Genomic DNA, 12,647 nt, shown 5'->3' on the forward strand with positions numbered 1-12,647 from the left:
GCCATAGTACTCCCTTCAAATAAGCCATAACCACATCATTTTCTCTATCCTGCAATCCAATGGTGTAAATAAGAGATACACGGACCGATCAGTGCAACACAAGATTTTTGTGGCGGGAGCAAAAGCCCAAAAGAGAGTTTTGACAGGGCTATTATTATACTGCTCAAAACCTCTCATAAATCTCATCTGAGCTTCGACTTTGATGCATGAAAGTGGGTGGCATGGAGCTTGTCTTCCCTACCACCATCCGCATTCCAACACTTCCAAACCCTAATTTCAAGTACAAGAACCCTCTTCTTTTTGTAAATCCCACCCCTTTCAAAACCCATCTCTCCTCTTCCAATCTTTTTTCCAATACCCCATCTTATCCCTCAGAGAATGCTTCAATATTCAGTTTCAGCTCCACAAATGCCTTATCTTCATCGTCAACAGCATCAACGGTCACGGATGCTGTTTCTCCGTGCACCCATTGGGTTGTTGTTATGGAGAAACCCCCAAATGATCTGAAATCCAAATCAGAAGTTGTTGATCATTATGTCAAAACCCTAGCTAGGGTTTTAGGAAGGTGGGTTTCCTACTTAACAATTTTCTTCAATCTCCTATCTTTTTTTTTGTCTCTTTTATTGGTCTGAAGTTTTAGATTTTTTTCTTTTCTTTTTGGGTTTGACAGTGAGAAAGAAGCTCAGATGTGCATTTATGATGCGTCTTGGCAAACCCATTTTGGTTTCTGTTGTGACATTGAGGAGGTTGTATCTCGCGAGCTTGCTGGTATGTTTCCATTCCCCTTTTTGAGTATCAATAAGTCTAGTGATTGGAAATACATATAATGAAAATCCTTTACTATGTGGTGAGTTTTTTCTCGTTCTCTGGGTGCTTTCAATTTCCTGTTCCATGACCAATTTCAGATTCTAAGTCCTGCTAGTTGTTGGCCCAGATTGAATGGTGTTGTAATTCATGAGAGCAAGGTAAGGGAGCTAGTGAGATACATGGATAAAAGGGATTGTGTAGAGTTCCACCAAAAACGCAAATGAAACACCAAAATGTAATCTGTTATATATATATATATATATATATATAGAGAGAGAGAGAGAGAGAGAGAGAGAGAGAGAGAGAGAGAGAGAGAGAGAAGGGTTGCTGCGCTCGAGCACAGAAACAGGGCGTGAGGCCATTGAGGGGGTGATCCTAAGTATTCATTTGGAAGGCCCCATCATGGATGGGGGGCCTACCAAAAATCAGCTCCATTGGATCACCAATGGGTGTCCATTTGTGGGGCAAAAAATGGACAGATACTGTTTGTCCACAAATCTGTCCATTTTTGGCCGGACAAATGGACACCCTAAGGTGATCCAATGGAGCTGATTTTTGGTGGACACCCTACCCATGAAAGGGCCCATCAAATGAATGCTTTGGATCCCACCCAAAATGTGGCCCCACCCTGTTTCTGTGCTCGAGCGCAGCAAATGCATGCTTATATATATATATATATATATATATATATATATATATATATATATATATATAGGGGAAACGTTTTCTGCACGATACCTCAGATAAGTTATCTGAGCAAGAGCTCAAAAAAACATATGGGCCCACATTGTTTGGATGATCCAAAGCATTCATTTGAATAGTGCAAAGATAGATAGAGTGTGCACAAAAGATCTGCTCCACAGGATTATCCTAACCCTTTGATTTGTGGATGTTAAAGTGGGTGGGTATAAACCTCCACAAATCTGTCCATTTTTAACCTCCAAAAATCGAAGGGTTAGGATGATCTTATGGAGCTGATTTTTTGGGCACACCCTATCTATGTAAGGGCCTATCAAATGAATGCTTTGGATCATCCAAACAATGTGGGCCCATATGTTTTTTTGAGCTCTTGCTCAGATAACTTATCTTAGGTATCGTGCAGAAAACATTTCCCCTATATATATATATATATATATATATATATATATATATAATCTCCACAAATCGAAGGGTTAGGATAATCCTGTGGAGCTTATTTTTTGTGCACACTCTATCTATCTTTGGACTATCCAAATGAATGCTTTGGATCATCCAAACAATGTGGGCCCATATGTTTTTTTGAGCTCTTGCTCAGATAACTTATCTGAGGTATCGCGCAGAAAACATTTCCCCTATATATATGTGTGTGTGTGTGTGTGTGTGTTTGTGTGTGTACGTATGTATGTATCGGAGAAGTGTTCTTGCTCGGTCGAGTAGATAAGCTTATCTACTCGGTGTTCTCCCTTTCTCTAACTCTGAAGCTTTTCCCTTGAAGCCTGCATTCTCTACACAAGTGACTTCTTACTTGTAGACTAGGAAGCACGGGTACTCTCCCGGGGCTCCCGCACCCGCACCCGACACGTATGGGGTGCGGGTACGTCCGGGTACGCCCCGGGTACGTCCGGGATACGTACCCCCCTTTTTTGTAAAAAAAAAAAACTAATTTTGCGTGTCGGGTGCGCACCACGCGTACCCGACACGTCCTGCTTCTTCCTGCTGCTTCTCTTTCCTCTCCTGTACTTCTCTTTACTTTCCTGTACTCGGTATTTACATGTAAAAAATGTCTTTACTATTTTATTGTCCATTTACTTAAGATTTACGTGTAAATAACGGAATACCCCCCTTTTGGATTTATTAAAAATAGTTTCAACACCCAAATCTAAAATGAAAAAAAGTCAACTCTCCAGTTCTAGTACAAAATTCAAAGAAAAAGGGTCGGGTCAAAATTTTAACTTTCTTAACTTCCAAACGGTGGGGTATTTTTCAAATTTTAAAAATTCATAAAATCTATTTTGTCCAAACATTATTAAATCCCAAAAGTCCGGTAAAAAAAATCTCATAATTTGTTCTCTAAAAATTATTTATCTTGTCAGGCACTGGTCAACACACTGGTCAACACATTTTTTTTCTAATGAATGATGCCTCTTGTTATGAAATATGGAACTTAATCACTTATGAAATGAAGAGTAATATTAGAATTTTCCATTTTGGTGATGTTATTGTTATTTGATTGCTCTACAATTATTATTTTTTAATTTTTATAAATATATAATAAAATATTAAAATATATTATTATATTCGGCGTACCCGAACGTACCCGCATCCGGTTTTTTTGGCAAATCACGTACCCACGTACCCGTGTCGTGTCGTACCCGCACCCCATACCCGTACCCGTGCTTCATAGCTTGTAGACACAGAACACTCATAAAATAGCTAATAACATTAAACACTGCGGTGTAGTCCCAATGAGTCTTTTAGGTATCCTAAGCAACATCATAGGAACTCCCAATAGACTCTTTGATAATCTAGCCTAAACATCAAGGACCCTAGAAAACGTACAAGGACTCTTCCATTTTTCAACACATAATACCTATCCTAGAATACCACAATGACTCTTCTCAAAACAATCAACATTGATTTTGATTTACAATTTCCAACACTAGTGCTGTTGTTCGATTATAGTAAGGAGGGTGTTCTTTCTTTATTTTCTTCTCTTTTTTAATCTTTTCTTGTTTCGTTGCAGGTCTTCCGGGGGTTCTGTCTGTTAGGCCTGATACGGATTTTGAATCAGTAAAAAAGGACTACAGCGTTTCCAATTTTTTGTTGGGTCATCTAGAAAAGTCGAATGGAGGAACTTCTCAATTGTCTTCTGGAGGGGATTCCAAGTACTGGCTTGTTCGCATGGAAAAGCCGTCAGTTGAAGTGGTTTCAAAGGCACAAATGGTGGATTATTATGCCCAAACTCTAACAAAGGTTTTTGGGAAGTAAGTTATGGATATCAGTTTGGTTTCTTTTTCTTTTCTTTTCTTTCAATTTTTTTCCTTATATTTTCTGAAAGTGGGTTAATGTTTTTATAGTGAAAAAGATGCACAAATGTGCATATATAACATTTCGTGGCAATACAATTTTGGGTTTTGTTGTGAAATTGATGAGGAATGTGCACGGGAACTGGTTGGTGAGTATACATCATATTTATTATTAGGTTATACATTTGAGGTGTTTGTATTATGGTATTGAAACAACCACTCTCTTAACATGGTGCAGGTGTGCCTGGGGTTTTGTCTGTTCAGCCTGATACAAATTTTGGGTCGGAAAATAAGGATTATGGAGGTTTTTCTTTTTGAACTTTGGTTGATTGGCTTTGGATCATTTATACATTCAATGTGTTAAGTAATGTGAATATTCATTTCACTGATTTTTAGCCATCTCAAGGAACTGCTTTGAATAGTGTCTGGGTCTTGCCAAAATCACTCCAATAGTCTCAACCCTACTAATAATCATCACTATTATTGCCGACGAATATGCCACTTAGTGAGACCTTGTAGTCAAGTTAAATGTATGGTAGCTTGTATGATGTGATGGAAAGCATCAATGCCCTTTGTGTTTTCTACAATTCTCATGAAAGTGTTCTGGAAGGCCTTTATTGGTGCTGATTGCTCTCGTTAGGTTCTAATAAACACCTTCATGAGGAATTTAACCTGTTTATGAGTGCATGGTTGTGATAGAGGAGATATAATTGGAGAAACAGTGGAAAACGACTGTGTGGATGTAATGAGGTTCTGGATGTAATTCTTGATTTAGTTGACAAACTTGGTTCTTCTAATAATTCTTGATTTTGTTGACAAACTTGGTTCTTCAAACTAGGATAGTGTGAACTGTGAAGTATGTGCCAGCTTGTATCTTTCCGGCTAAAACTATAATCAAGTACGTATTTATATGACTCTTTATGTCATGTGTTTACATTATTGTGATATGCATCAGATGGTGACACTGTGAGTTGCAACACTAATGTTGAGAAGAGAAAAGAGGCCAGAAGTTTTAGGACTTCCCATAGAGGGAGCACACAGGGTAGTCAGCATTGGGAAGCAGGGAGGGATTTTCATGCAGGATAGTTGCAGTAGACATGTTCTTGCTGACTACATCAGCGATGACCTTATGGCTCTTTGATCCATTTATTGAGTGACCGGTTTCTGTGTAGTAAAATATAATATAACATAACATTGCATTATTTATACATCATAATATCTATATTAATCGTGGATATATTGAGAGCCTTGGCAATGCTCAAATGTGTAAAAAGCATGCACCTTAACAATGACTGCAAGGACTTACTACTATGTATGCAAGCATAAAAGCTTTAGCCCATTCAAAGCATGCAGCCTTTAATGAGAGCATGACAATACCCGTGTGTGGTATAGATTCCTATTTACATGCGTATGAGTTGCTAATTGTCTTTCTTACAAGTTTGTGTTTATTTGACTAATGATACAACATTTCCTGGTGACATTAACTTGAAAGTATATGATTATTCAAAGTTCTCATGGGAAGATATCAAAGTTCCAGTGGGAAGATCTGTTTTGTTTGGCTGTTCCCATACAATGGCATTCAATCTAGCTTATCAGTTACCTATTTTCACAGGTGGGAAGTTAACAAATTTGCCTGATTCTTCAGATACAAATGAGACCCCCATGATAAAAACAAAAAGGCTTTTTGTAACTGGTATGTCACTTACCGTATTGTATTTTGGCCTTAGATCCTTTCAATTATCTCTTTTCATACTTAATCTACATAAAATTTCTTGAAGTGATGCATGCAATCAATCATTTGTTAAGTATTAAATCCAATTACACACATATTTTGAAAATACTGCAGGTTATAATTAGCAAATTATTTGTCCAGGCATGCATATTCTACGTAATCAAAGTTCTTCTAGACATGTTGGCTCTTGATTCTAGCACACAAAAACCACCAGGGAGTCTCATAATGATCTTAACCATGTTTCTCTTGATTTGGATAAATTATTAGGGAACCTAGGTATCCAAAGCCAAGCTCTTTGATCCTGTAATTTGATTTGTGGTTCAGTATATATGCGGCCCTCCTTAATTCTCTAAATTTAGGGCTCTGAAGTGTTCCTTTGATTTCATTGTTAGCTGTGGAATCTAGAATCTTAGCTAGTGATTGCTAGAAATAACTTTGACTCAAGCCTAGAGTTATCATGGTTGCCTGCTTGAGTGCCATGTGATCATATCATTATATATAAAGAAACTGCCATATTATTAACTTAACTATCTTCTCGGCACTGCTCTCAAGCCATAGCATAGATGTCAATCATGTCCCAGCTTGTAAAGGATATGAGAAAGTCTATTCCTTCCCACGGCCTTAGTAAGAATGTTGACAAGTTGATCTTTGATATGACGTATTGAACAATGACTATCTTTGCTGCTCCTTTCTCCCCGAGACACTGAAAATCCACCTCGTTCTCTTATGGAACACTAGATTAGAGGTGATGCGTATAGTTGCTTGAGGATCACAAGGAAGCTTCATGGGAACTTTCAATTCCAATCCCATTTAGCTGAGGAGTCTTGAGCACAATCAACTCACAACTACTACGTAATCTTTAGCTTTGACATTTGACCTTTCTCCAATAAGAATGCAATGCCTTCTAGACTTCTAGTGGGTTGTTTAGCAATATGCGATCAGCCCGGTGTATGCTAGTATGCTTCTCTGTGTCCATGTGCCCATGATTAGTATACTCAATACCTTTCCTGGGTGCAGTATTGAGATATTCAAGGATCCTATATAACTTTGAGATCACATTTTTTGAAGTACACCAACCAATGGTTAGTGTCTAAGGTGGAATGGAACTGGTCATTTAGGAGATAATTCAAAGAAGATGAGGACACTTTCTTCGTTGAGTTGGTGAAAGAAGTTTAGATTTATATCCCCTCGCCAGTCAGATAAGAGATGTTGGATCTGGGTAAATTCGGAGTCCTCTGATCATTTTTGAGGTTTGTGGGTGAATTGGTGAGTGAATGGCATATTTCAACTTTTGGTAAGAAGGGCAAGATCTTCTGGAATATCACCCCTTGGACATTATGTGGGGCATATGAAAGGAGCAGAATCCTATTGAATCTAAGAATTTGCATGTGTGTGTGATCCATCAAGAATCAAAATATCTATCACCCCTAAGGATTTTATTCACAGGTTCATTGGGGTTGTTCCTTGGGAAAAGTTGTAAGCTGATGAAAATTGCATGTAGCAGAAAGGCTACAAGAGAAGGCTTATCGAGGTGGGTTTCACTGCCCCTATTGTGGGGAACTCAGTTTTGATGGTAATTCTAGAGGCAATTTGGATCCCGTCGGTCATGGAGGGGTGCTTAGAAACGAACCAGTTCTATTATCTAGGCTTTTTTCTGCATCATAGGTGGCTGATTCAAGCGAGGCAGAAATCAAGGCGTTATTGATGGCCTTTTCTTCCTCTATGTTCCATCTTATCTGTTTCCGTTTCTCGTATCCCTCCCAGTGCTAACAAGGAGACTAATGATCTTGCAATGTTTGGGACTAGTAGATTGGCTCTTGTTGTTTGTAACTCTAGTCCTATAGCTTAGCGGTGATTGTTGGGTTTTTCTATTTCTATTTTCCTTTTTTTTTAGCGATTTATGGTTTTCTCGACCCCCTCTTGTTTGAATTTGCTTTTCCTCAAATAAAGTCACCTTTCAATAGAAATACTCATTGCGCATCAGTACAGGTTGAGTAATAGTGAAGCAAATTACTCCACCTGCCACTCTTTAATGAGGACCAGGATCACTTGTCTTTAAGGAGAGCCAAGAGCTCTTACCAGCTCCCCTTTTTATCGTGGGTTTATGATTATTGGCTATTGGATTATCTATTCTATTAGCCCCAAACATTCGTGTTTTCTTAGAACATACATATAGATAAAGGCTAATTTTTGGTTTCCTTTAGTAGTCAATATCCCCATTGGGGTATCTCGGCTTCAGTCTTAGATGCTAATAAGATCTCAGTGCACATCCCATGTGCATCTTCTCTTACCTCAGTGAGTGCCTGGCAATCTTTTTTTTTTCTGTAGAAGTCAAATTCGCAAGTTTAGCTCCATTACCAGTACCACAATTCTTATTAGACTTGGGACCACAGCCACATGTATAGTGAAGTTGGTACATGGCAGAATATCCTAACTGTTAGACACTGAATCCAAAGAAGAGAATATTTTCCTAGGACCTTAACCCCTTGCAACTTATTTTCTAGATTCAACCCTACAAGAAATTCAAATATCCTTTGTTCTGTCTCTTTTAAAATCTCAGTAGTGGGAACAATTCGCCGGTAATGATCCTATTCGTCCTTACTTTGCAGTGATCAAAATACTCGAGTCATCTCCCACTGACAAGGAGTCATAACCCCATGATGCGATTGATAAATTATTGGAACATCATCCATAAGAGAGTGAAGTTGAGAAACCTTATCCGAAATTTCTTTAGCAATTGGTGGAAAAGTAGCTCTCGACTAATCTCTTGTCACATTTAGTGTACCAACAAGACATGAAAACTAAATTTTCAGCTTTCAGGTTTACATATGAGGGTTCTTAAAGGGAAGGTTCTTTGATTTGTCTTTTAGTATACATCTTAGCAGATTGTGACCATTCAAGATATAGCTTGTACCATCTAGTTTAATGGTATTAATTTGCTTACCCAGGCTATTCACTGGATCAATGCCCTGATTGGATTGCATGTTTGAAGTGATCATGTGCTGCAATAAGTTGAGTCATTGGCCATTTAAGACAAAATTATGCATAATAGGAGCAAGTCCACAAGAAAAGGAAGAACTTCACAAAAAACCCCATTGATCTTTTGATGCGGTGTGCTTGATGGCAGATGTTATTTGAGATCTTTAGACAGACTGGTCTGGCAACCCGATTTTGCAAAAGGTCACATTTTTGGAGGCCTCACACAAGGGTTTTTTTTATTTCAGTCTTTGGAGAGAGCGAATAAAATCTTTAGAGGGAAAGCAGAGGAGAGGACATCATCAGTGCAAGGGACTAGGTCAATGGTCTGTCATGCTTAGGCACATTTTCACTAACAATTTTTCTTTCACCAATGTAGATGACTTGTTTAGAAGCTGGAAGTCAGTGCTGAGAATTAAGAAGTGGATGTAGTGATGACAGATGACAACTCCTTGAATAAGTCTAATCATGACACTAGTTGGATTACGCATATGACAAATATCAACCTGTTCTCAATATGACGTAGAAGAAGCAAATTACGAATTTCTAGTAATGAGAAAAAAAAAACAAGGCACGCGTAAACCTGTTGGTAATGTAGAAACCTGTTTGAATGTGTAAACCATCACATTGCTGTTTTATCTTAAAAAAAAAAAAAAATTTGTTGGCAACCATGTCTTCTGGGCGTGGGTGCTTCTATTAAAGATGAGGTGGATGGATAGAAGGCAATGTTTTGAGCTTCATTACCCTTAAAGGTTCAAAGTTCAAACTATGTTTACTTGTGCCGTGTTACAAGAGATTGTTTAAACTATTTTTTTAATCATATCATGGGGTATTTCTTGAATGTTGTTGAAGAAGTGGGTGGTGCTCGTAGTGGCAATCAGTGCCTGTAAAAATATGAGGTACTTGAGAGGGGCCTTGGATATTTAACTGCTGATTTTTCTGTTCATCATGTGATATCTCTGGCCAAGGAGTGTGTCCACTAGAGACTAGGTTTCTTGTTTGGGACACAATTCCATAACCATTTAAATCTATATCTTAATGTGCACTATTAACTCTTCTGTTAAATAACGTAATTGGAAAAAATTAAAAAGAAAACACTGCCATTCTGTACTTCTAAGTTATGAGCGCCTATATCGGTTGGGAATGATGTGTTTTGATCAGCACCCTATTGCACAAGTGTGCACCATATTTATTTTCGAGAGGGTTCTAATTCAAGTCATGGGGAAGAAATGTTGCTTATTTCGGTTTTTCCAAGGTATGCTTTATTCATTTTCTTTTTTGGATGCCGGTCATATTATCTCTAGCTCATTATCAGGAATATGAAGGAGTGTAGAGAAATTGGAAAGGAGAATGAGGATAAGGGGGCCGCGGGTAGTAACCCGGTATGAAAAGCCTTCCACCCCCCCAAAAAAGAGAAGAGAGAAGAGTAAAGGGAAAAAGTAGGAAGATAGAGGAGAAAGAAAAAGAAAAAGAAAGATACGATATAATAGTGGAAGCATGGAAAAGAGCTGATTCAGATAGGTTTGGGAGGTGTCAAAGGAACTTAGGCGGGGCTATACCCTAGGAATCCAACGACAAAATAGCTCTATGATTGACTTGTTGATTATCCAGAATTTACATCTTACAGCCATAGGTTGAGAGATTCGTTCTTTCGCTTCGGATTCTCGTATAGATACTTTAGCTCTGTTCTCCCTCCTGGATGTGCTCTATTTTTGGAGGATTGGGGTTAAGACAATCCACTGTTTAGAGCAGGAATGCTGATTCTCCAATGTAAATGTTTTGTTTACTCCTTTTTGTTCTGGTCACGGTATGCCGGTCCAGTTAGTGACAATATTTTGTACTGCAGGATGGTATCACTGGTCCCGATTGCTATCTCAATATTAATGAAATCTGTCAACTTAAAAATAAAATATTATCTCAAGCTCATATTAGTGGTCATATTCCCTGTTTTCCACAATTTAACTTAAACAATCAACTTTAATTGCTGATGATGCCATTTTTTTTGTTTTTTGGCAGGCCTCTCTTTTTATACATCCGAGAAAACTTTACGTGCAGCATTTGAAGGGTTTGGCGAACTTGTTGACGGTATGGATTGTTTAACTTGTCAAGGAATGCTCATACCAATCTATTATTATTTTTTATTTCCATCACTCGGCCTGCAAACCATATTGATACTTTGCTTTTCATCAGTTAAAATTATAATGGACAAGATATCCAAAAGGTCCAAGGGATATGCATTTATAGAGTACACAACGGAAGAAGCTGCAAGTGTGGCTTTGAAAGAAATGAACGGCAAGGTATAAAAAAACCCTTCTTCCTAAGGCTCCAATATTCAGATCTTCTCTTGAGAAAACAACTTGACTCTGTTCAATTTGCTTGCAGATCATAAATGGCTGGATGATAGTTGTTGATGTTGCCAAGACAAACCCGCCTAGATTCAATAGGGACCGACAGAGGCCGACAGTCTGAGATCTCAGATTGGGCAGCATCGATTCGAGCGGATTTTAACTGATCTAACTACAGTTGATACAGCAGGAAGGGGAAGATGAGTATGGGAGAATGTAAAGATTGCCTGGTCCGAATGAAAACGTGTCACCTAGTTCTCATTGTCAGGGGAACTGGGTTGGGGGTTTTGTTAAAAACTCCTTTGTATGGATCTTGAAGATACCCTTCAATTTTATTCCTTCTGATTATAGCTCATCACCTCTTTGTTTTTGTGGCAAATTGATGGAAGTAGAACTGTTTACATTGGATAAATGTAGATTTCTATAACTCACATTTGATGTATGCAGTTTGTCACCATTGTAAATGAGCTGGAATAGCGGCGGCAGTAGATGATCATGGTGAAATACCAAATGGTTCGCCATTTTTTGAACTTGGTCGTCCTTTCTAGCCTGGCTCTCTACATTTTATGCTTGGTTAAGACTTAAGACCAATGCTGCCTGGCTCATTTACTACATGGTCCTACCACAAGCTGGTATGGTGCAACCTGTTCTCAATAAGACAGTAGAAGCAAATTACGAATTTCTAGTACAACTCAACTCAACTAAGCCTTTGTCCCAACTCCCAAACTAGTTGGGGTCGGCTAGTGAATCTGTTAGAAAATTTTCATGAAGAAGGTGAAAGGATCTATCCAGGTCTAATCCTGACACTAGTTGGATTATGAATGTGACGAATATCAACCTGTTCTGAACATGACAGTAGAAGAAGCAAATTACGAATTTCTAGTCATGAGAAAAAAAACCAAGGCACGTGTAACCTGTTAGCAATGTAGAAACTTGTTTGAATGTGAAAACCATCACATGTAGAAACTATTTTGATGGTTGTTTAGGTTGTGTTCTTTAACGCTTCTCGGCTGTGGTTTTGTACTTATTTTACTGCAGAGAATGAAAAAAATTGATGAAAACATGAGAATGGTGTTTGTGAAATCTGGTCCGCTCTGCCCAGTTTCTCTAAATAGGGTGGTTCCCAGCAGCTAAAACAGAGATTCTCGGACAATTCTGTTCAGCCCAGTTCTACTTCCATCAATTTCAATAGTGTTTCCTTGGACTTTATTTTAGTTAGGGATCTAAAGTAATTGAAGAATCTCAACAGAGTAAGTCCTATCTACTTATGCCTGTATAGAGTTAAAGATGTGGCCCACATTTTCAATGAAATAGAGCTTTTGATCTAGTGGGCCCCCAAGTGGAATGTTTGGACTTCCCAAGATGACGCCAATCAACAATCTCAGCCATTCGATTATGCCTTGCAAATAGCAAATATTCATCATTTAATAGAAAAACAGGACCAATTGGGATCATCTTCTGATCATCATAGTTTGTTTTGACAAATCCAACCGTCCATCTTATGGCCTACTAGATCGATGACCCTGATCATGATAAGCTAAGTTGATTTTTCTAGGCCTGGATTGGATGCCGCTTCAGAATGGGACTCGGACAACACAGATGGCCTCGTGATGGTCCATCAGATGAATGGTTCAGATTACATGCATATATACCCTTGTGGGATCTACTGTTGATTGTTAAAGTGTTCCTAACCGTGATCGTCAGCCTGCTAAGGCGTATTCTCATCTCAAGTCAATGCTCCCTAACACGCGCACCTCGCGGAAGTTAGAAAGATCCGTTAAG

At 38.5% G+C, this 12,647-nt stretch overlaps 1 protein-coding gene across 1 annotated transcript; it reads left to right on the top strand.

Moving 5' to 3' along the window:
* The first annotated feature begins 48 nt into the window (after window positions 1-48).
* Window positions 49-11,223, top strand: LOC143877785 (RNA-binding (RRM/RBD/RNP motifs) family protein). Its single transcript, XM_077380009.1, has 9 exons — window positions 49-565; window positions 671-768; window positions 3,530-3,770; window positions 3,864-3,961; window positions 4,051-4,116; window positions 5,425-5,505; window positions 10,537-10,605; window positions 10,711-10,817; window positions 10,903-11,223. The coding sequence occupies exons 1-9, from the start codon at window positions 207-209 to the stop codon at window positions 10,987-10,989; spliced, it is 1,206 nt and encodes a 401-aa protein (XP_077236124.1). The 5' UTR covers window positions 49-206; the 3' UTR covers window positions 10,990-11,223.
* Window positions 11,224-12,647: the final 1,424 nt, after the last annotated feature.

This window comes from Tasmannia lanceolata, unplaced genomic scaffold, assembly GCF_043159265.1.
Source record: "Tasmannia lanceolata isolate RefF3 unplaced genomic scaffold, GAP_Taslan_0.1 ptg000005l, whole genome shotgun sequence".
Taxonomy (NCBI): domain Eukaryota; kingdom Viridiplantae; phylum Streptophyta; class Magnoliopsida; order Canellales; family Winteraceae; genus Tasmannia; species Tasmannia lanceolata.

Excerpts from the sequence above, each read along its gene's own strand:
- LOC143877785 (XM_077380009.1), top strand. The coding sequence starts at position 207 with ATGAAAGTGGGTGGCATGGAGCTTGTCTTCCCTACCACCATCCGCATT. Across the intron at positions 566-670 it reads CTAGCTAGGGTTTTAGGAAG|TGAGAAAGAAGCTCAGATGT; the intron begins GTGGGTTTCCTA and ends TGGGTTTGACAG. Across the intron at positions 3,771-3,863 it reads CTAACAAAGGTTTTTGGGAA|TGAAAAAGATGCACAAATGT; the intron begins GTAAGTTATGGA and ends ATGTTTTTATAG.